The 25744-nt window shown below is 41.3% G+C and overlaps 1 protein-coding gene across 1 annotated transcript in view; it reads right to left on the reverse strand.

The window, feature by feature from the left end:
* Positions 1–9950: 9950 nt before the first annotated feature.
* Positions 9951–25744, reverse strand: part of LOC112467860 (potassium/sodium hyperpolarization-activated cyclic nucleotide-gated channel 1) — a 171844-nt gene continuing 156050 nt past the window's right edge. Inside the window, exons 13-17 of the mRNA XM_025036736.1 lie at positions 24473–24640; positions 17478–17798; positions 13752–14011; positions 12770–13259; positions 9951–12174 (exon numbers count right to left, since the gene is read on the reverse strand). Of these exons, the coding sequence (XP_024892504.1) occupies positions 11708–12174; positions 12770–13259; positions 13752–14011; positions 17478–17798; positions 24473–24640 (1706 nt within the window). The 3' untranslated portion in view covers positions 9951–11707. The remainder of the gene's footprint in view (positions 12175–12769; positions 13260–13751; positions 14012–17477; positions 17799–24472; positions 24641–25744) is intronic.

A 25744-nucleotide genomic window follows, 5' to 3' on the forward strand; every position in this document is an offset into this window, starting at 1 on the left:
GGAGAGAAAGACGGAGGATAGGATGCGCGCGAGCGAGCGAGAGAGCGTTCTCACGTTGCACTCGTTGCAATCGAATATGCATTTATGCGTCCGTGCTCCGTGCGCAACGTGAGGCAACGTCTGGTTCGACGTTGCGACTTGCGAAGCCGCTGTATTGAATCGCGGAACGCGCCCAACGTCGCGCTCCTTCTCGCGGACCGCGAGCGGAGTCGCTCGCGTTTGGCGAGACTTTTGGCGAGAGTCAGGAGTCGGCGAGAGTGGACCGCCCTTTGACGCGCCGCACGCGATTCCAGAGCGTTCTTCGCGCGTTGCATCCCGCAACGTTGAACGATGTTGAATTGTTACTGATGTTGACTGTCGTCGCAGATCGAGGGTGTGACTCGTGACTTCGAGCGAACTCTGATTAACTCGTCTGATTAATCGGTCGTTGAATCAACCGCCAGAATTGCTTGAGACAAAATTTTTAACCGTACACATTTGTTCTTAATCTTTTTTTTGTGCATTGAACAACAGAGAATTATTCTAGTCACGTTAAAGAAATGTTAATCGCCGATTTAATTAATTGGAGTTCGGTCGAAGTCGTTTTAATATCTCGCGTCTTTTCGTTACCTTGGGGGATAAAATGCGATAGGACGAAGTTTCATGAATGGTTTCAGGCTCCTCGGCTTTTCCCAGCAGGGATTCTTCGTTTCTGCGGGTTCCCTTGATGTTCTCTCTTCCTTCTTTTTTTTTTTTTTCATTAGATACTTAAGTCGTTTTAAAATTTTCATCAAAAATAAACTTTTTACAATATATAGGATAACGGTTTCCTTTCTCCATTCTATAAAAGTAACGGGATAACACTTATGAACTTCAACAAAACGGATTTTAGACAGCGCGGTTGCGTTTTAGAAATTCTCGTTTGTCGATATAAGATCCTCTTAAACTTGATTTTGTCCAGAACGAAATAAGAAGAAAATGCGAGAAAAACCTACAATGCAATACCGGATTTTACATCGAGTTTTATTCGCGTCGATCTCTTCGGGTTGTTGAATGAGAAGTTACGCCTCGACGTGTATTTCAGCTCGCTCTATTTACGAGATATCAACGCGATCGATAATTCGGTCGTCGAGATAAATGGTGAAAGGTAAAGGAAAGAGATCGCGCGCTCTCGGAACGTTAACGGTATCCGTCCTGCGTGTAAACGTTGCGAAGCGAATCCGCCTACCTGCCTAACAATGAAGTAACAATAACGTTCTTCTGCTATTGAATTTTGTTTGCAACGACCTGCATTAACGGTCGTCGTTCGCAATCCCGTAATTGTCGACGTTAGAAAATAAACTTATCCTATCTGCTTAACGACAATGCCGTATATTCTTATCCGTCACCGACTTCCGCGTTTGCAACAGATTGTATTCGTCCGTCTCGGAACGCATCATCTTCGCGCTGATGAATTCTACCGTCAAAGGCTGCGGTCCACTTGACGCTACAAATGCTTTAGAGCGTTCTTCTTCTCCTTCTTTCTTCACTGAAAGAAAAGAGAAGAGGAATGCTTCGAAGCATTTGTAGCGTCAAGTGGACCGCAGCCTAAATGGTAGACGAAATTCACTCAGACTCGAGAAATCGATCAATAATTAATTTCCTCGAGGAAGATCTGTTCTTCTCGCATTGCAAAAATGGAGTGAAAAGCTCTGGTTGGAAATATAAAATTAATTAAAATTCAATTTTAATCGATATCAATGATTAAGGAGTGACTTTGCTACTATTAGATAATAATTATCTCAGAATCATTGAGTTACTTAATTAATTCCCTATAATATATATAATATGTCCTTTAATATCGCATTGACTTCTCAATCGCAAACTTTCATGCTTTTTTTGAACACGTGCTTCTTCTTTTATTAGAGAAAATGGATTTGCGACTTTCATCGTGTTTATAGGACTTTGCGGTTTAGATAGCTGTACGCGGTTCGCTCCGATGGTTCGTACATAATAAAACGGTCCTGGTATCGATTATTGATATAGGCAATGGAACATACTTCTGTTAATCATATAGAATATGTATCACGCGTACGTTACTGTTTCTATGTCACAGTACCTCGGGCTTCTTATGCGGAAATTAAATGACTCATCGGAAATCATCATGAATGAATAGCATACATCCGTGCTTGCGCAAGATGTATGTATTTAGTACATCACTTTCGCAATCTTGCTAATGCTACTTGCGCTACTAAGAGCAAACATCGATTGTCAATTAGTGTGTATATACATACACGACACATATAAAACTTAATACTGTTCTCACTATTCTTTAAATAATAATTGAAATTAATTCCTATACTAAACAACATTCACGATATATCGTCCATATTGTTAAAAATAAAAATCGAAAGATCATAACTGAATGTCTGAAATATTTAATATTAAATATCTAATTTTGATGAAAAAAAGAAATACTTTTTGATTTCTAAAAATTGTTAGGCAGTAGAAAATTTTAATATCTTTCTCATCGCAAGATAAAAGCGTTTAATAATAATATGTCCATTAAATAATTTAATAAATATTAAACACTCATTTAAATACTCATTAAATAAGTATTTAAGAAGAATATTTAAATGAATATTTAATGAGTATTTGAATAAATATTTAAACATTCATTAAAAACTCATCAAATAAGTACTTAGTGAATAATAAGTAATTATAGTAAAATGCGTAACGAGAACGTGACTTAATGGATGTGCTAATGAATAAATCTAGTCATATTTAAGTTTAATAACAACTTCTCAACTTGCTCCTTGCTTTTCTAATCCATCGTTCTGCCAGTTCGCAAGAACGCTTTAAGAAAATTAAGAAACTTAGCAAGCTGGCTTAACGTTTCCATTCGAACGGCGCCGATTTAACGAAAAATCGAGAGTTCTAACTCTTCCGAAATGTCTTTGCGAACCACCAATCATGTGATACACTCGCGTTAATTTACGCTCGTTCAGCTCTTCGAAAATATTTGCGATAGACGCGATCCGCGAGCAAGAATTTATTTTTCTCGGAAACTCGACTATTGATCGGGTTCTGACTGCAACCCGCAAATTTTATTGGCCTCTCGGTCTTCGGGGGTCTTTGTTGTTGCAAGCGAACAAAGAAGGGGCAGTTCGAACCCGCCACGTCTCTTTTGTCCGGAAGAAACCGGATCCGAATGACTGAACGTACCATCGCGATTCAAAAAGTTATATATAACACTGATTATTACGACCGTCGTAATTCAATCGTTCAAACGTTTTTCTGTATCATATGTTATGTATCACGGGTCATGTTATTTGTATTTACTTGTATTTTTAGAGATCACAATTTGTTATACTCTCTGACAAGTGAGACTTTTATCACCCTTAAGTAATTATATATTTCAAGAAGATTAATTATGTCTTCCATTATCTTTTTTGGATCGTTAATTTTACGAGACAATCGTATGATAATTAATTAACATCCGCGGATGCTGCGCTCGTGGGAAAAAGAGTTCGGAGGGAGTTCAGAATCGTTGGTCACACGAAAGAAAAGCCTCCGCCGTGATTGCGGTCCACTTCAATCGTCTATTTATATTTCAGGATTCCTACTGACATCCGATTCGTACTGACACTCGCACGCTCTTGCGGCACAGCTAAGTTTCGAAAATTTAAAAATAACCTTCTATAATCGTCGTAGGAGAGAACAGATATACGTGTAGAAATGGACAAAAACGCGCGTGTATACAATCCGTGCGCGTACGCAACGCGCCGGGATACGCACACACGGCCGTGCATCCTGACCGAAGGATCGGTGACTCCTTTCTTTCTCTCACACACACATACACACACACACACACACACATTCTCTCTCTCTCTCTCTCTCTCTTTCTTTCTTTCTCAGCCAGTATCTCGACGAAAGGATTTGAAACCGTTAGATTTTCGACCTCGTAGTCAATGGAGAAGCAAACTTCACCGGTGACTTCAATCATTGGAAGTGAGGACATTGGTCTCGCTTCCGCTTACGGCATCAAGATCCGAGCCTCGTTGAAGCTACCAATTTCAATCCGCGGTCGTGACACTCTGACCGCCGATCGCTACTCAGACGGCACGCATGTCCAAAATTGGGGACACAAGACGTCTTAAAAACAAATTTGAGACATCTTTAAAACGTCTTGTGTCCCGATTTTGGACATGGTGCTGTCTGAGTCCTTGTCTCTCGTCTTATCTGTCGCGCCGATCGCTTCTACCGATTTCAGGATCGTGCGCGGTTTTGCACAGCGCAAATTGGCAAGAAATCAATTGACGTCCTCATGAGCCCGGCGGTCAAAGTGTTAATCGCGCTAATTGCGCTCGCGAATGCATCTCGCGACACCTCCCAACGAATTCCACCGTCTCGCCTCTCCGTCTCTCTGCTTCCTTCCTATTTTCGCTCTTTACTTTTTGGTGTTGTCTATATCTTTCGACATGAATGATCGTCGACACGGCACCGCCGTCGACGTTTTGGTCAGTTCTCCATTAATGGAAGTGAATTCTCGCCTTGATCCTCGTACATACAGGGGTTTACATGATTTTTTTTATTCGCGCCCTTACACATACACACGCGCACGCATACGCACACATACACGCAGTCTCTCTCTCTCTGTACTCTTTTTCTTTCTTTCTTTCCCTTACGCAGATATACGTACGCGTTTCTATCAGGCTTGTTATCTCTTATTGGGCGATCGTAAAATTGTACAGGGTAATTCGGATACGTCGTCGTATATGCGAAATCAATACTCCAAATAAAAGATAAAGAGGTTTTCAAGATGGATATAATATCGGGGTAAAATGTAACAATATATTTCTTCGGCACAAATAATTTTTTTTTTTACGTTCCGTCGAAAAAGATTGTCAAATAACGCTAAGATTTATTGGCGGCCTGTTCCGAATCACCCTATACAAGTTTATATACATATGTATGTATGTGTATATGCACACATATACATATATATACATGTATATTTATATGCAATATTGTGTATCTTTATATTTGTTATATTCATATTTACAAAAGGTCGTTCGTTAAATGTTAATATTCAATATCGCAACTGTTATTACATTATAACTTTATTCCTGAGTAACCATTCATTAAGAGCCTTATCGAGAGACTCGCCCCTCCCCCACCCCTGTTTCATGTTATGTAATATCGGATAGATCGTTTAATGCTAAGCGCCGTGACGTGTGATCGAGGTAGCGAAATGACAGAAATGCCGAAAACAACGATGCATGGCAGAAGTTTCTCTTTCGCGAGCGATTCACGCGCAAGGAATCAATATATCTAGCTGTGCCATATAGATCACGTTGGGCTACGAGGACGAGCTAATTCGCGCAGAAATGAAGAGGGCTTCTCTCATTCTTTTCAGGCGATACAATTGGCTAAAAGACGCCTCGTCCAAACGAGTTTCTTCAGACGCCTTTTGGATTTTCGCGTTATCTGGCTCACTGAAGTCCGAGAGTTTTCCTGCTGAACTACTAGATATACATGACCGTTTTATGTATAAAATATTTGGAGATTTAATCTGGAAATGTCTATAGGATATCGCAGAGATAAAAGTAACTTGATACAAATGTGCAATTGCAATTATTCTGCATGAAAAAACATGATATATAAATTCTTTGACTATCTCTTTTGAAGCAACATTAAATCGCAAGTCACGATATTTTTAATATCATTAAACGAATAACGATACTTTTACATAATTATAAAGAGAGAAGTCTATTGCGGTGCTCGGAAATGGATTACGCATACAATTGTGTAAACTAAAGAAAAATAAGAAATTCGTTGTATCTTTCCTCGTGTTTTCGCACGTATCTCCCGATGTTTTAATCTCTTTTCTATAATTAGATACATAGTTCCGATCTGATAGGATTAAACGTCGCTGAATCCATTGTACGTTCTAAAAATTCTCCCTCTCCAATCTACAAGAAAAGAGGTCACATTTGAGATAAAATTTTTCCTACGCGATTTATCTATAATATCGCTTACACACTAAATTTAGTAATCCATTTCATCGACGAATCTCCTCAAATGTCACGACGGAACACAACGACGTTCTAAAACCTATTGCAACCGCTCGTAAATTCGCGCTTCGAATTACTTTTTTGCATTTCTAATAAACGAAAAAATTTTTCAAGATACGAAGAAATGGAGAAGTTTTTATGTAAAAGTGCTCGAATGTTAATAATACATCTTCGCCTATACTCCTGCCGTCCGATATGGAATAGCGTAATCGCATTAAGCATTAAGGATTCCGTTGCATGCACGATAGCAATATATATTAAAGGCAAACCGATTATTACCGTTTCTGGATCACTTTGTGGAGTTAATGCCGAGATATAATCGGCTTTGTTCTAATGGAAGAGCGCGATATATAATTACGATCGTCACCCACGCGTTAATTTTTTTTTAAAGAATAACTATTTACGTGTGATTTAAAAAGAAACATTAGATCTACGATCGCGACGCTCCCGGATTATATTCCTCCGGTATTCTTGGCACACAAAAAAATGCGCGCGTGCGATTTGTTTCGATATTTGTACGTTCGCTGCATTTTTCACATTTTTCTGAATCGCGTGCGATTTTATACCGCGTGCAAAGGAAGACCATCGTAAAACTTGGCACTACGTTAATACGCATTAGAAATTGGCTGTACGTGAATCCACAAAGCGACCAGAAATTCCATTGACACTTTCCACGTTTTAAGAGATTTTATCAGAAAAATCTGTCTGTCGAACATCCGACTACGTAGTGTGTCTATTTAAATATATGCAAAACTTGTAAATTTGGCCATATAAAAAGTTGACGAACAACACATGCATCGCGACTGTATGCATTAATTGATTAATTATCGAAAACATCGTCGTGAAACTTTTCTCCAATGATCGATATGGCTCTCTTTTTTTCTTTTCTCCTAAAGGACCTAAGGAAAGGCTGGACTTCGAAATCGCCATTAAAATTAGGGTCGTGGACGTTGGAACGTGACGTTCAATCGTTAAATGTAATTAGGCAATGGAACGTGCGCTCGAATTATGAGAGAAAAAGAGACGGGTCAACCGCACGATGGATGCGTCGAGTGGTCAGTCATTAACAAGCTTTTTTCATCTCGTAACGAACCTCGGGCGTTACGGCTCCGTAAATCTCTCTCCAATGGCGTTTCCCTCTTTGTACACATCTACGTCGCTTGTAACACCGATAAATATTTCAATAAACTCAATATCGCGCAAACAGTCATGCGGAAGTGTTATTATGATAGAGAAAGATGATCCGATTGATCATTGATAAATTGATATCGATCGCGTAAGTTCGCCTTGTATTCCGAACCGTAATAATAAATGTATCGCGGCTAATCTCCTGAAAGTTATCTTACATTTTCCATTTGCAGCGCTGATTTTACTCCGGTTTTAAACGACTCGGAGCAACGCGTGATTATCGTCGGTTGAAAAATCGATTGATTCGGGCGCGCTCTTCGGACTGTGGCATCGTAAATCGTTTACCTACTTGCGCTACTAAATTTAACAAGTACATCGCGCTATAAGTATCCGCATCTCTGATAATAATAACAATGATAAAATGATGAGTAATTGTCATAATATATAAAAGATTGTAAGCTGTAATTATTTGAGTTGTACTGCTTTCAAAATTCTCGACAAAAAAAAAATTGGCGACGATCCGCAAACTCAGCAAACGACGTGTCCCTTCGACGAGTATTATGTATATTTCGATTCCGCGACGCTTATAATCGATCGAATCGATGAAACGCATGGGGTAATACGCAATTTGTACGCTCAACAGGATCAACATAGAGTATCGCTAATCACAATTAAACTCTGAACATATAAATATCACAGCCAGTTATACAGCGTAAAATATACAGCACTGACAACGCTATTTACATGTAATCATTAACGTTAAGATAATTAGATAATTTCCATCGAAGACAGGATCCTGAAGCTTCGAACGCAAGATACTCTTTCGGGCGCCGATAACGCCAAATGATAGTCGCTTATGTACAACACGCATGTACCATGTCTACGTTACGATCACACGTTGCTCGTAGATTATATCGTTGTCCACAGCGCACATATCGCCAAGGATGTAATTTGTAATTAAAGTACGCCGATATACATACGCAAATCACTCACGTTTATACGCATATAAATTTAATATAATAATGTAATAATTGTCTAAGTAAGGCTGATTAAACGCATTTCTCATCTCTTCATAACACAAGCCTCCCTCTCTATATATCGCTCTATATATTGCCATTCATTGACCGATCTTCCGCAAATCGCAAATCCACATATTCCAGACAATACGCGCGGTGTCGAGAGTCAATGTGCGCAATTGGCAATTAGAACATTTTGCCTTGCCTTTCAAATTTCGTGTCCATTTGGAATTGGAATATTTTATCTTGCCTTTTAAATCTCGTGTCCATTTGGAAGTAACTTTTGATAACGAGAACGAGAGAGAATAAAATTTTAAATAAGAAAATAATTATGTATAATATTCTTTTGTGATAGTGATATATTCACTGGAAAGTAAATATGACTATTAAGAGCGATCCTAGACAGCATTTCTCTGAAATAGACACGAATCATTATAACACGCGTGATCTCGCTGAATTTTAGATATACTTGACAGTTATACTTTTTGAGAGTAGTTCTCGACAGCAAAACTGTCCAGCAAACTTTAAAGTGAAGGGTGACCCTTACTCAATAACTGCTCGAGAGTTTCAGCCTGTTCAATAATAAAACGTTCAGAAATTGCGAGCTCCCGAGAGCTTTCGCTCAGAGTCTGATTTGTAAAACCCTTTGCGGTCGAGTTGGACTTGACATAATGCGTTAATTATTGCATAATTTCTCAAGCATTCGAATCTGCGATTATGATATATATTATAATTAATGACAGTTTTATAACAATGATTAATTATTGTATAACTGTATAACAGTTTTATAATTGATAATTAAATCAATTTAACTTTTAACTTAGACCACAATTATTAATAATAATTAATGATAATTAAAAAATTTATCTTAATTAAATTATATATTTGGAATCTCCATAATTCATTTCAAGTAATAAACATTCTTTGTTAGATCAGCCGATCAGATAAAATTAAAGATTAAATACTTGGTCTTCGCACGTTTGCGAGAAATAATTTGGACCGCAAAGGGCCAATGCTTCTCTCCAATGCACTTTCGGAAGTGGAATGAGCTTTATCTCGATACCGAGCGTCTTGCATGAATCATTCGGACCCGTTTCAATCGTCTTCAGAGACGGAGGCGGAGAGACTCGGAGTATCTCGTCTACCTTGGGATCGCGCGTACGGGAGTAAATGTAAATCTCAACGGTTTATCGAAGTGTCGCCCTAACGTGTTACAAATTCCTCTAACAAATTTACAGAGGTGTTCTAAATCAACGTGGCAGTAGAGTGATGTTCGCCCTCGGCCGCGGAGAGCGCCGTAACTCGAGCGCGGACGAGATCGCGCGGGACGCACGCCTGTAATCCTCGCGAAGCATTTCGTATTTTTATTTTTATTTATTTTTTTTCGTAGTAAGAGCACTTAATCGCTACGTGTGTTCCGAACTGAACTGCCGGTCGCGATGTTCCCTTTCTCCTCTTCCCCCTTTCTTCGTTTCTCTCGACACTTTCTTCGGGTTACCGCGACTTCGCAGCAAAGGCGGGATCAGTTTATCGGGTACTGATACTTCCTAAGGATAATACCTTACACGGTAATCATTGTTCGGTGAATATCATACAGATGACATGAGCCCAAGTCCCGCGAGATTTGTGATGCTCTCCCACCTCCTCGGGTTGATCGCACCCGAGAGTTCAAAGATTGACCCTGGTATAATTTCGATGTAATTGGCACACGTGTTCGAATCTTTCTGAATTTTTCGTGTCTAGGGTCTTCACGTAAGATTTTTTATCTTCTTCGTCTTAGTCCGCTATTATTTCAAATTTCGATACTGAAAGCACACTAGGACAATCTGCTTATTCGCGAAATCGGCGATAGATACATTTCTTTTCGGAATCATACCAGTTTCAATCATCTTTTTTTATGATTATCGACTTCGCGATCGCTCGGATTACCTTTTACGCTCTCTTTGAAATGACGAAAAAGAAAGAAGAAGAATCGGTTTCCCACTTCTTTCGTTACCTTCTTCATTTTGCCCTGTTTCATTTATATGTCGAATTTGATCTATTTTTCGACACGCCGGAAATTTCAGATTACTTCGGGATACTCACGGAATTGGAAGATGAAACGTTAAAAAACGTACACGTCTATAGTAAGGACCCTACTCCATAATTTATAAACGTTAAAAAAAAATCGCTGCCACGTGTTACAAACGTGGGAGGAGAACAAAATCGTCTCTTCTTTTTTTTTTATCTCCCCCGCTTTTACGAGATTCGGTGAATTCGCGCGCTCGTGTATCGCCTCTAAACGCGTCGCTCTGTCCTGCCTTCTTCGTTATGAGAGAATGAAGTATTCGGTTCGACTGTCTCAGTACACTATGAAGATGACGATGTTGCCGATTTTCGTCAGAATCGGAAGATTATCCGGAATTCGAATTTTTAAATCCCCTTTTTTGACCGAATGAACAAACGATGATCACGGATGGAAGCGGAAGTCGGAAGCAGTGATGTAGTAGGTGATGGCTTTAGTTGGTCCCGAACATGAGTTAGTAGAGAGTTGTGCAAGAATCGTAATTACTTGTGATTAATATCACCTGTTCGTCTCTTTAAATCACTGCTAAAAATAATAGTAACAATTTTTACAAACCATGTCAAGCTTTAACATATCGAAAAAAAGTACAGAGCATTGATAAAAAAAAGTAGCAATTACTCCCGACTGACTAGTAATAATAAATAGCGAGCTGTCTTAATTCTGTTTCGTTTTTGCCCATCCATGTCCACTCGAAGCTACCTAGGATCGATATTACGTACAAAGTTTAATTAATCCAAATTATTGACGCCGTTAATGGCGATATAAGCCCCGATGGCCAATCCGTAACTGAGTAATTATAATCTTTGCACACACCCGCTCTAAGAACCGCGCGTCGAAACGTGTCGACCGTTGCGTCACGGATCTCAGCTCATGGCTATACTGCGCGCGTCGAACGTGATACACACACGCACATACACACACACACACATACACACTCTCTCTCTATCTCTCTTCCCCTCTTTCCGCCTCGCTTGATCTGCATCTTAACTATTACGAGCTATCTATTAATTAATCTATACGGTCCTATATTGTACGGATCAATTATATCCAGTGGCAGTTTATTTACAGTGCGGCTCGAGCCGCGGCCCCCTTGATATTAGCGTCAACAGTTCGTAAGTGATTTGGCGTTCGCCATCGCGCTGGCCGTCCAATTTCGCGGATCGATCGCGGTTGCGTTGCGTGGACGTAACGTCACTGGTCTCGAGTCAAAGTAAAATCATAAAATTCAGCAGGAAGCAACGCCGGAATTTTGCAGTTAAAATTATTATTACTATTTTTGGTTAATAGTTACGATTGAGATAATTTCCAAAAGATAAGATGATCGGTTAATCAAAAAAGAATTGTCGCTTCAACGATCCAATAATTTACAACCCCCGCGCACGATTCCACGGACCCCTCTTTCCGCGCTGAGCAAGCCACGGGCCGCGGATCCGGCCGCATCTATCTCAACGTCGTCATTTTATTTACAGGAACAGCACGATCATGTAATTGAGATATTTCGCGCTAGGGGTACCGTTGAGCTTCGTGCCGCCGTTTTCCTCGTCGTTTTCGCTGGCAGTGTCGCCCTTCGTCTCGACGATGGTGTCGAGCCGCTCCGTCGCGCCCCTCGCGGGATGATAATTGCCCGAGCTCTCGCTCTCGGGGGTCTCGTCGGAGTCGATGTCGATCGTCCGATCGTTCACCTGGATCTTCACCACGGCGTCCACCGGGTACTTGCCGTTGCCCTCGTCGCTGGAGCCGGATCTGCCGGTGCTGGACGCGATTCCGGCCTCCCGCTCGCACCGCGGGCAGATATGACCGTTGGACGAGCCCTCGTCGCTCTGGCAGCGGAAGCAGATCAGATCGCCGTCGCTGGAGAAGTCGCAGTGCTCGCAGTGCACGACGACGTAGCCGTTACCTCGGCAGAGCTCGCAGATCGGGCTCTCGCGGTCTGTGAGCAGATCGGCGGGTTAGCTCGACGGTTGTCACGCGCGATCTAAGATCGTCGCCTGATCGAGACGATCTCCGAGCAGCGGCAGTCGCCTCGGAGATCGCGCGAAGCGTCAGCGAGAAGTGCGGATGCAAACAGCGGCCAGATAATCGGGAAGAATATGCGGGGTGCATGCGGAGAAATGAAATGGAAAGATGCTACCATAGTTTTTCAAACACAGATAAGAGAAGGGAGAGCGGAGATACTCTCCTAATCTACTAAAGTTGTTTTACGAGCATTTGCTATCTACGTTAAGTAATAACATCCATTCTCGTAATACAGGATTAAAAGGTTTCAAAGGTTTCAAAAGACTCAAAGGTTTCAATAAAGATTTGCAGTCTAATAACAAAAAAGGATTAAACTGAAAAAGGAATTTTTTTGTTTAGAAGGAGAAAGAGTTCTAGATTGGAATGCAAGTGCGTAGACCGGAAACGTCGTGTACACCGGACGGTGGGGAGACATCGGATCGTCGGGGAACATCGAGGCCATTCAAATTAATTAAGCAAAGCGAACGAACTTGCTCAATCCTCGGACCAGAACTGGTCGAGGTACTCGCCTCTGTCGACGTCACCTCGATCGTCCGTGTCCCTGGCGGTCCATCCGCGTCGCTGCTGCTCCTGCTGCGTCCGGTAGGATCGAGGTGACGTTATCGGCACCGATTGCTCCAGATCGCGGTACGATCGTGGCGACGGCGTCTGCGCCACGCGATCCTGATCGGGACGGTACGAGCGCGGGGAGGACAGCTTCACTGGGCTTCTATAGGCACGAGAGGTTCCCGGCTCCTGGTGCCGATCGTCCATACGCTCCTCCACGTATCTGCCGGCGTGCGAGTCAGGTGTTTGCGGTTGGTAGGTGCAGGTGTGCGTCTTCTGATCGCACTCGCTGCACAGCAGCAGATTCGATTTGCTGCCGGGCTGCGAGACGTAGCCGTTGCAGGTACCGTAGTAACGCTCGTCCTCGTCGCTCTCGAACAGGTGCTGGCTCAGGCTACCGATCGACTTCGTGTCGCTGAAGACCCTCGCTTCGTCCGGCTCCTCCTGATCGCCGTACCTGCAAAAGCCGGATCGGACACATTATACGTGTGTGCAGTTTGATTTTACAAAACTGAGTATGCATACACAGAAAAAAGAATATTCGTGATTTGAAAATATCTTTAGTTTCAACGTGGAAATCTTGAAATAAAAAATTCAAATTCTTATAAGAAGATTATAAAATGTGTATATACGAAACAAAGAGCGCATTAATTTGAGTATATATAAGTTTTAATTTAGCACTTAATTCTTTTTTTCTGTGTATAAGAGAAAAGAAAAGATATATGCAAATATATCGTAAGACGTCAGCAATATTGCCGCTGGAATAACTGACCGTAATAATGGAATATAAGAGAAATAAAATAATACAAGACGCGAGAGAAAAAATATAATATAAAGTATAATATAATGAGATAAGTACCTAGAATCAGCGGCTCCGACAATGTAGTGGCGTATCCGCTCGATCTTGGTCTTGCCGCGCTCTCGCGGCATTGTTTCTCGTTAAATAATGCTCTCCCGATTTCTCTCATTGTTGTCCTCGACGCTCGAGGTCGAGCTCGCCCCGCAGATCTGCATCTCGATTTCGGCCAGCCGATGCTCGACCTCCCACTGCTGCTGATTGAGCTTGATGCTCATCGTCGCGTTCTCGGTCTCCAGGCATTTCAGGCGCTCGCGGAGACGCTGAATCTCCGCCAACAGAGCCTCGTGAGTGCCAAACAAGGGTGTCGTACCCTCGCTCACCAGCTGCGTCGTGCTGTTAGTCATGCCTGAAGCAAGACAAGTCGTTTTCACTCGATATAAGTAGCGAGTGTTCACGTCTCTTGCGAAATTTATCTTTCGTATTCTTGTAATGAACAAACATGTCCGGAAGCTTATTAATAATAATTTAATAAATCATACGAAAGCGAATAAATAAACAAACAAACGCTCAATACGAATTCGTGTCATTACAACTCTGGTGGAAAAATGTCTCAGAATTTTTCATACCTATTATTAATCAAAATTTCTTATAAACATTTTAAAACTTTCTCAGAATGCTCAGAATTTTTCAGACTTTATATACAAATTAAAATGTTTTTCAGAAAAACTCAGACAAAATAATAATAAAATATTTCAGATTTTTCTCTCTCTCCCGCTAACACATCTTTATGAAAATCTGCGCAATTTATCAGAAATTTTTATACATACAGATACTGAAATATTCCGAAAATCCTCATCCAATTATTTCTGAAAGATCTGAAAAATTTTATATATTTCTTCATAATTTTTTCATAAATCTAAAATATGATAAGTTCCTAGAAACTTTCTGAGAAGATATAAGAAATTTTTTCACCAGGAAATTGGTCAATAATTTATTCTCTATCTATTTTTATTTAGTATCTGTGTTTTCCATTTAATGTAGGGATCGCGTTTCAGTGAGGTATATTTAGCTTTACATATATATTATGTATGTGAATACAAAGTTTTGTCTTTCAGCCCAGCTGCTCTATTACAAGCGCGCGCGCAATTATCAATCGTTGAAAGTTAGATGAGAAGCTTGGAAAGAGCAACAAACGAGTTCCGCACTTAACAGAGTACCGCCGGCGAGTACGAATGCGAAATGGAATCCTCGAGCGCATCCGCGCGGGTCTTTGTGATTCACTGATGTTGATTAATGCGCGCGATTAGTATTTCTCTCTCGCAACAGTTGCACTAGCGCGATAATAGAATTCGCATACAAGATGAACCGCGTCTCTGCCGCCGCGCCGGTCGCGTCGCGCGGGGGTTGATACGTACGAGAATTAGCATTAGCAAACTGCTAACTAATTCACGAACTGCCACCGTCTGGCCATTCAGAAACCCTATTGTCTAGAGACTCGTCTTGATCGTGTCACTCCTCGCGTCAACATTCGCAATTCGGCACGGGAAATTGGACGGGACTGTTTCGAGAGGATTCGCTTTTCCATTTTAACGTACCCCCCAGCGGAGTGGCGATTACGCGCGGTGATATTTCGTCAGTTAAATCGCACTATCAGTACGTTGTCGATTCGCATCCGATTTGTTATCGCCCCGCAGCGAAGTCTGTCGCTTTAATTGCTGGGGAGGTAACCGCTCTCTCCCCCCCCCCACCCTTAACGTGTCATATCGCGTTTTATTCATATACACGCTTTAAACGGAAACGCTCGATTACCAGTGGAATTTTCAGCGCGCGAAAGGCGGGAGGGGGTGGGTTTTATTCCCCAAACGACATATAAACGTCGGCAGAAACGCGTTAAAATCGTTACTACCCTATCGTATCTATCGGGGTTAATGGTCGGGGCCGCTATTTTACGAGTGGCGCCGAGCGTCGCTCGTCATTCATTATCCCCCGCGATATTTCTGAATTTACCTTTTTGCCGTTTTACGGCCGCGCGATAAACGCGCGCGATGCCGTATTCGCGCGACATCACGCTCGCGCGTTATTCACGTCCGGTTAGATTTGATTTGCAATGAGAGAGATCGCGCGTCCCGCAGAATTTTAATCCGATCGCGAGCCGAGATTGCGACTGAATCGCTCGTTCGTTTAGCAAAGGCGCGATAAAGTCTCCTTCCGGGGACGTGCACAATGCTGCACGGTTCATCAATCTTTTTCTTTCATAAGTATAGTGATAAGCAATTAAAGCTCATTCAAAATACGACGATTAAATTTGCCGAGATAAATGAATCGTATAACGATAAACAATAAAATGCATTTCTAGGAATATCATGAATGATGACAATTTCCATAATATTGCGGAGAATCTGAGTCTTTGTGTGTGCACACGCGCGCACGTGTAGATGTGTGTGTGTGTGTTTCAGAGTCTTTTGTTCTGAAAATATCTCCAGGATGGAACTTATTACAAAACGTTCAATCGAACGTAACGACATCGATGGTTTATGGTACAAACATTACGCGGCCTTTCTAAAAAAGCTTTTATGGAACGTGAAATATTGATGACTAGAAAGTGAGATGAGAGGCTATGAAGGTCTTCCTATTCTCTCCGTGTTCGCGCTTCACTTAATCGCGAAGTCTTACAGTCTATAAGAAACTACGGTTTTGCGTCAGCAGTTTGCGCGAACATGGCACACACCATCGCGCGTCCCGTTATCAGCAATGATTTATATACCCCGGTATAATACTATCGCAGACGAATCGGCCGCAGGTAGCGATCGATGACATTTTTAAAATAAATCTGATATGAAATTTGTCCTACGTAGGCAAAACGAATTTACGAGATATCAAACGTGATTGCGGGGGGATAGGATAAAATTTTCACCGTGTTTCCAGCATTTTATCGATGATACAATTTACGTGATTACTCGATGTTTCGAGTGCTTACAGAAATATCCGCTGCTTTTCATAAATCATTTATATTGAATCCACTCGGCGGATAAATTCCCTTATTTTACCTATACTTCTATAATATTTCCTATTTATTTTATTAAAAACATATATCTTTTTCTCGAAGCATTTATTATTCAGTATAATAATTATAAATTAACATCGTTATTTTTCATTTGATGGTTCAAATGTCTATCGATCCGCTTTAGCTATCGTTTTTTTTAGAGATATACGTGGCACAGTAGTTAATTAAATTTAATTATAGCCAGTAGTTACAGTCACCACTGGTAAGACCGTAAGAGGATTACGAATTGCGATTTCTGATATAAATATACCAGTTATATGTGGAGTGTTGTGATAAGAATATAATAAATAGAAAGATTTATATCCATATAATATATAAAATATTTATATTTATCTCATCGTCAGAATCCGTTTTAAAACGTGTTGGAAATTTCAACATTTCTTGGGGAAAAGAGGCAGAATCCTATTAACTCGGGCGAAATTCTGAGAAAAGAAGTGAATGAGGGAGGAAATAATATATGTGTTCTGCGAATAACGTAGGGATTCGCAGGGAACTATTAGTCGCTATGTAAAAGACTGTGATTGGACCAAAGATTGATGGTTTATAGAATTAGGGAGAAGTAAAGGAGAAATAATAGATAACATATAGAATGATGAATTAGATAGGGTTAAAGGTAAGGTGTTGAAATATTTATAAAAAGAGAAAAAAGCTAAAGCAAGGAACAGCAGATAGGATTAAGTATGGCCGCATGGATAGTATAAGATGGTACAAGTGAGTTAAGTTATTTATTGTAAAGTCCACTACTTGGGATAAGCTGAAGTTAATAAAGCTTGATTGATTGATTGAAGCGGGTGAGGGGGAAACTTACCGGAGTGGGTGGATTGCCTGCCGATGGAGGCTTGAGTGGCGGCTGACGGAGGCGCCCTGGCCGTCTGGTCCTCGCTGCTGGGGCCGCTGCTGGCCCCACTCATCGGGCTCTCCGTACCCCTGGGAAGGTTGTTCGCGTCGGTCAGCGTCGCGCCCGGCATGGTGCGAGTCGTCACCGGGCTCGGACTCGGCGAGAACAACGAGGCGGCGGTCGAGTACGCGTGGGACTTGAGGTCGATCGGAGACACCCACATATCCTCCAGCGATATGCGGCCTCGCGATTCCACCAGACCGGGCGTGCTCTGGCACCTGCCCATGGCAACTGGAAATTCACTTGCTTTAGTAACAGCGATGATTCCACTGTGTGGGATCATGATGATTCTATCAGCTCTAGCAACAAAGTTATTAAATTATTTAGCCGCGTTAAAACAATTTTATGTCGTTCAATATTCTCCAATATGAATTTATATACTTTGTATTGGATCTTTATTAATCAATATCTCTATAACATGCCTAATAAATATAATCTCTGAAAATAAAAGCAGCAAATTTAAATTGATCGCAGAGAATTGAATACTCTTCTTTCTATTTGCTATAAAAATTATGAAAGAGCTTATTACATTAAGAGAATTATTCGTCATTGTAGGATGGAGTCGCGACAGGGAAGGAATGCAAATATGCGGTTTCAGCAAAAGAAGCTTAAGAGATGGAACGTGGATGGGACATGTTTAACGTGTTCTATTTCTGGAAAATCGTTCTGTGTGCCAACAAAATTAACATGACAGTTTGAATAATTCCACACAAATTCACGTTACCTTAATTAACGTAAAATAGTAATACTACCGCGTTTCGTTCACGGATCCCCGAGTTTCATCAAACAGTTTCAAATCTGTTTTTGCGCGCGGGGCTTTTATTTGAAAAACCGCGACGAACCGATGGTCCGAGAAATAGAGAATCGCGACATTATCGTCGTCGCTGTCGTTTTTTTTTCCATCTTGCCGTGGAAGTGAAACCGCGACGCGTTGTCGCGCACGAAAAATTCAACCGGAGTGTCGCCAGAATTTACGAAATATGGCGAAACCCACGGGGAGAAATACGGGACAAGAGCCAGCCGTTTGTTTAGAATATATCATTCATTCGCAATGCGGAGTTATCCATGCATTGTGTGTTTACGCACGTCGTGCCCGATACGATCCGTACGTGCTCTCGAATTTCCGCTTTTGGGGCGCGTTGACATTTAATCGACGCCGACAGTATCCAGTGGCATCAATGGTACGCCATTTCACTTTGATGCGAATCCTTCGATCGTCGAGCGGAATTCACGATCCTTGGGGTTGTTACGAGTTTCCGCCTTGCGACAATGTCATTGTCGATGCGCGAAGACGTTATTAATCGCTAAAGACATTCGGCTGATTATGACGAAAGTCTGCTTTAGACGGTTCATAATTAGAAATCACAATAGAATTTTATAATGTACATTTTCTACAAAAAGCATACAATTATAACAAGTATCTGAAAAGTGTTTAAAGAGAATCCAAAATGTATAATTTTAATAAAATGTATGTTAAAATACGTACGCATGGCATGTATCACATTATACACTACAGCATTACGGATCATTTAAAGAAGGCTTTAACAATATCCATTCGTATTTATGTAAAGCGGATATTCGCGGGTCGAAAGATGCGGATTGTAAACAGCAAATTATGCAAACCAACGAATTAAAAACGTATTTGTGCATCGTACTCGTAAACATTTCTAGTAAAAAAAAAAAAGGTTTTAATAACACGACTAATCGTTATGTGAAACGCGTGGGCTCGGGTCACTTAAATTAAAAATCCTTCGTAATTAAAGTGACCTTTAAATATCACGGCATGGGAGGTAAATCGCGGATCAAGACGCTAATAGCGGACGGCAAGCCCAAAAAAAAATTGTTATTTTCGTGACGCACGAGACGCGATTCTTTGAAGCTATTTCAATTAGAGGTCTAACAATAAGCTGTTCATTTATCGCAGGCGTGTCTGTAGACTACCTTTTTCGCGCAGTTTCACTCCGTCAAATGCCTGGCTCTCCGTTGATCCGCAATCCGCAAGGAATGACGTGTACTTCTAAACTCGTAACGTCACAACGGCGACATGCCTTTGTTCAATTTTATGTTAATTAGGGGGACGTTGCACCGATAACGGCGGCGGCCGGATCGATAAGCCGGCGGATCTCGCTCTCGGCATCGCCTACACACCACGCGGGGCTCTTCCCTCCTTTCCCCATAATTCACCGCCGTAACTCACGTTACGCATTACACTTATTACAGCGACCTAATTTCCCATACGTCATCCCTCGTAGCGATGTAAAAGTACATTTGCCGCGCGCGACGGGATGAGTGTCGAATGAAAGTCCGTCGCTCTGATGGTGATGAATGGCTCGAAAAGTTTATAAACGAAATAAATTTCAGCGACGTAAGCGTATTACCGGAAAACACGGCGATAGCTCGCGTTCTTAGAAAAGAAACGGGGCGGCATCCCTCAAGGTGTGCTCGAGTAGAATATCTCGTTTTATTCAACGCTATGTTTTTGTTGCTCTTAAGGAGGTTGCTCTGAAGGAGAACCAAAAATGTTAAGAATTGCATCATAAGATTTAAAACAAGTTTTTTTTATGAATACACAGTAAAAAATCGTGCGTCCAAATGTTAAAATTTTCTTGTGTTACCACAAGGATTGATTTGACTATTATTTCAATGTAAAATTAACATACAACAGCTATGTTATTATTTTCGTAACATTTTCATGTGTTATATTAATGTCAACGTGATAACTTAACACTTTATGTATGTCATTTAGAAATTGATTATTATTTTGAGTTCTTTTAACATAATTATATCAAAAAATCAACACGCCTTAAATTTATTTTAACATAAACAAAAGTTAAAGTAAATTTCAAATAATCGTAAACTTTGACATACAAAATAATCAAATTTACTACAACCAAATGTTCAAAACAACATTTCTCTTAAGTTGAAATAACTATCGTTTATTCAAATATGTTATATCGACATTTTTGACAAGTTATTTTAACATTATACTTAAAGTTAAAAGAACAAATATAAATGTAAAATATAGTGTCAATAAATTAACATTTTTAATTTGTCAACAAATAACACACGATGAATGAGTTATTTTAACTCAAAATTTAGAGTGGACTTTCTGGGACATTTGAAAAATGTTACGATTAACATTTTATTTTTTACTGTGTAATGTGAATTTTTCGTAAATTATTTCACCGGTTGGTTTTCAAGAACATTTATAACAAAGTTCGATTTTTCAATGGGTTCTTAATATTAATAAAAATAACTGTCAAAAATGTTAAAAGCTGAATAAATTTATGGCTAATGTATAAAAAATATCCTACTAAAAGTAGCAGTAAATGAAGAACATAAAATAAAATCTTTCTCAGGCCGGAAAGAGAATAATGTCCGTTTAAAATTGTATGAAGTCTCAGATTTTACGACTTCTGTAATATTATCAAATGTGTGAAATAACTTTTTCCCCCGACGTTTTATTTTCATCTTTTATACTTAAAAAGAGACAGCCTTTAACTTCTCATTGCGAACAGAATCAGATACCTTCTTTTCTATTAATTCGCCTTCTGGAATTTATGGCTGAAAGGACAATGGTTCTCGGCGACGCCCCTACATGTATATCCGCACATATTTTGTCAGAAAACGGAAAGTAGACCGGAGAGGATGTGCTCAAACCGTGTACACGCGCCGACCTATGGACCGAAGCTGATACCGCCATATCGCGGTATTCTGACCGCTGTTTCCGCGCATTTCGGATTAACGAGACACCCGGAAGGAAAGAATTGCCGGGATCCCTACTGCCATTTATCTCCATCAGCGTGGCATCGACTTTCGCCTCTGAGTACCCGCCCCGTACGTTCTTCGCGCTTTTACGTATACGTCGGGAATTAGGTCACGAAAACATTTCGCATGCGGATGAGTAAATCCCGAGATAAAGACATCCTCCGAGATAGCGCGGTGTTTGCCGTTGCCTATTTAGCGTTAAACGCGACCGCCTAATTTCCATCTCACGTTTACCCTGCGTGCGCTCCTCGCATTAGGCAAATGAGACGTATGAGGGAAACATGTAAAACAGTGGCGACGGAATTTGCAGTATATGCGGCGCTGAATCCCTTGAATCGAGCACGATTTCTCTACGTAAAAGTAAAATTTGCGTGTATAAACGTTTTACAACACGTACATGATATATGTAAAATCTAAACATTTCTTAAAATAACAAATAAAAGCGATACAAATATATTTATATTTACGCATTTTGTAATAATTGAAGAAAAGTTAATGAATAAAACAAATTTATTGCAACAAATGTGTTTTAATTAATTAATATCCTCTCCTTTTCAAACTCACACTAAGATATTTCATTTCCCAACTCCACCTTAAGTTCGACAAGACGTGCGCTCGCTCATATATAGAGCAACGTAGCCACATTTGGCGTTAAACGCGCAAGTTCCGCGCCGCTCTGGATTATATCTTTCAAAAGCTCGACCAAAGTTCAACGATCGAAGATTCTTCGAGACATTAGTGGCGCGAAGATATCGAGGATCACGTAGCGCGGCGGTGGATCTTTGAAAGGACGCAGCGAGGCGAAGACGCGATTTCGTTGCGCCTCGTTCAAAAGATTTTCGTCAGCGTACACTGGTAATAGGCGTAGCGGCGAGCTGAGGAATTTAATTAATTAATCCCGGAACTATAAGCTCGCAAAGCAGCCACCCTTCGCTCACCCTATGCGGTAGTACAAGGTGGCGAAGTTTGCTGCCGCCGGTTACGCGCACCAAACTTTCGAGCGCGCGGGCGGGGCATCGTCACAGAATTGCGCGGCAAATATAATACAGTCGCTTATCCCTTGCACAGCTTCGGATTCCCCGGTCCGTATAAGAGAGAAATAAAATTGTTCTCTGTTGAATGAATGGAGAGTGGTTGAGGTTTTATCTGTATACCCCCGCGGCAAAGGTTCAGACCGTTTTCCCTTTGTGGAAGACTCAAACGGGGAAGAGGTAGCTTAATCTTACCGCGGCGATCTTGTCGAGTAATATCGAGCAAATTAAATTTATTTAACTTGCAGCAAATTTGCGGGTTTTATCCGATTGCGGATTAAATGTGTAACCGAGTCTCGCTTCAGTAATTTTTGAGAGACATATCTAGACGATAGACTAGATAGACGGTTAAAAATTCCATGTACTTTTCGACGTTGCGTCTTTTCGACATCGTGGATATTTGTCAGCGTCAAGTGATAAGTCGACTTTTTGAAAACTTTCCTGTAAAGGGTATATACCTTCAAAAACCGGCTTTTCATCCACGACAGCCCACTTGCATTAGACGCTCGTTACGTCTGCAGAAGAAACGAGAGGGAGGAATTGCGCGGGGTAGAAGGCGGAGAAGAGTTACCGCGAGCGTTTTTTTAAAGCAAAAATTGAGGTCGGAAAGAATATTTTGAAACGACAGTTTTTTGGGAAATAAAAAGACGAGCGATATGAGATAGACTTTTATATCATCCAGCCCTCGAGGCAGTCGGCAGTGAATACAATATTCTTTTTTTAGGCACGAGCATGTATTTTACCACAGTCGTCGCACAATCCGAAAAAGAGAAACAGAACAGAATGGGGACATTTTTTTTACTTCGATCGTCGCTTTATTAAACTTTAACGCTATTTTTTGTTACATGATAAAATTAAAATTGAGAAAAATATAAGAAAATTAATATCGATCTAGCAAAGCGAATAAAAAATTAATTCATGTTTTTGCTAAAGAAAACTTTAGTGGCAGTTAATCGAATGGTAAAAAAAATTATCAAAGCTTTAAGAGTGGAAATATTTGTCGAAATCTTTTCTCTTAAAAAGTTGGAATAAAACTTGGCCATTAATTTTAATAAAAAAAAAAAAATGTTCAGAAGACGGAAGAGACTTGAGTTTCGTCGTTAGTCGCAAAAAGTAACGAGCTCTAAAATAAGTACTACGGCTGTCGAATCTGCAGCCGTCTTCTCGGGGATGTCACTCGAGAATACGATACAAGGTATCCGTTTCAAAGACATCTTTAACGGCTATTATGCTGGAAACTCCAGTCTACTGCGTTCCACGACGGTTAATTCGTTAATGCGCCGTAACAGCGACGAGGATATCTTGATGGAATCCCCTCCCCCATTCTTGGCCTCGGTTCGAAGTTCTCAGTTCTCCGGATGGCATCCGCGCCCCGAAGAACTTACCTTGCCGAGGGCGCGTAAACTTCCGCGAGTCTAGCTATTTTAACGATGGTAACGAGGGAAGTTTCAGGCATTCGGGGCGTTTCGGTTGTGCGCCAAGCTGTTCGCAAGACGCGTCGCGTTCGCAGTCGTATTCGAACCTGTTCACTCGTCCTCCGCGCAACTCCGAGGACGAGTGAATTGAAATGGAGTTTTAAGCGTATTTCCGACGCGATACCAATTTTCGCGGATGTAGCGCAGCTCGCACGATCTTTGAACCGCTCGCGAAGCACGCCCGAGACAGGCATGAAGAAAGAAAACGAGCCGAATTATGGAAGGAAGCGCGACAGCAGTTCTTCCGAATGCCGATAGTTAACACGAGCTTTCCCGTTAAAGTTTCATCGAATAAAACGAGAAAAAAACATCGTCGTAATCAGCTAATTCGCGCGAGGATAACTAACAACTTTTACAAATCTGATTTCTTATCAGCCGTTACTTGTAAGATCTAAGTTGTGCAGTCTGGGAAATTTGGTTGAGGTATCTTTAAGAGCTTTTTAACTTTTAACTCGAGGAGAATTTCGAAAGTCGTTCATCCGCGCGCGCGCGTTTCGAGAGGGGTGCCTCATCGATTTGCCCTATCTATCTGGCGCCGTTAAAGAAATATGATAGCTGTTTGTATATACTTGATGCGCGAGCGTAAACGAGATAGAGATAAAGAGAAAGAGAGAAGGTAGGCTCGACTCACCTTTCTCCAGAGGAGCTCTCTTGTACTTCTCCAGCCTCTTGACTGCGATGGCTTCGAGGCGCACCCTGGCAGCCGGATACTCCTTGAGCACGTCCCACATGTCCTTCTTGCTGAGGACGAAGAGGTCCGAGTAGCCGACCGAGCGCACGCTGGCTGTTCGCCGGTTACCTGCGTCGATGTAGCCATTTATTGGTTATCGGGATGCATCAAGCTTTCTTATGTAACCGCACCGTGATCGATCTCTCGATCGTTTCCCGCCGCTTTTTATCTACAGCCGTACTCGCTATCATTTCCCCGATTCCTCGGATATGCACGTGGTTCCGACCGCGTCCATGCGCGAGCTATCTCTTTAAGATCCCTTTTACGTCGTTTCGTACCCCGTAAAAGCGCAGTAATTTTGATTAATCAGATTCGTTACGGTTCAGCGTTCTTTGCTAATTGATCGCTAGGTCGCTCGGCTCGTTTCCCCGACTTTTTCAGAGAGAGAGGCATTTAATCATCCGGCGTTTGTTCGCTGATAAATTGATGGATAATGGGCGCGAATTAATTGTTCCACCGTATTGTATTAATTGTCTGCCGTATTTATCCGTTTCCGAGCGTGTTTTTTTTCCACACAGTTGCAGCTTTTCGCGGAATGGAATGCGGTTAGCTTCCGGCAGAGGGAGGAAAAGAAGAACTCCGCGCACAGACTAGGCTAATAAAGTAGTTTACCCAGAATGTGATAATGACGGCGGCCGAGCCATTGTTTACAACTTTAATTGGTGTCAACGATATTTTATATGCCGGCGTAAAAGGGTGCGTAATTAACAAGGTAACGAAGAGCGTAATTGCTTCAGACTACAGACGTGCGCCCGCGGTCTGAAACGTAGCAATAACAGAAGCTACCGTGCAAACTTTATAAATTTCCGGGGAAGATTTAACCGTTAGATAAATGTTATGTTCGGAAGTTCCGCTTCATTAGTATGCTACGAATGGCACCTGAGCCGTAATACAAATTGTAATAATTAAGCTTAAGGCGACGGAGGAAATTCTTTGCAGTTGATTGAAAATTATACTTCCGCGTTCGTGCTAAAGCTTCACCGTGGCAAACTTGTAGCACGTGGCAACGTGCACAACTCGCGTCATATATTACTCAGAAAGTTTTCATATTTCGAAGGGAACGAAGCCGCTCCTCCCCCGCTCAGCTTCTCGTTCGCTCTCGGTCGAACACGCTCAGAAACATTAACCGTATATCGAAGAAATTTAGCGAATGGGAATTCCATATTCCTCGAG

This window comes from Temnothorax curvispinosus, unplaced genomic scaffold (genome assembly GCF_003070985.1).
Source record: "Temnothorax curvispinosus isolate PA1 unplaced genomic scaffold, ASM307098v1 QBEX01017838.1, whole genome shotgun sequence".
NCBI lineage: Eukaryota > Metazoa > Arthropoda > Insecta > Hymenoptera > Formicidae > Temnothorax > Temnothorax curvispinosus.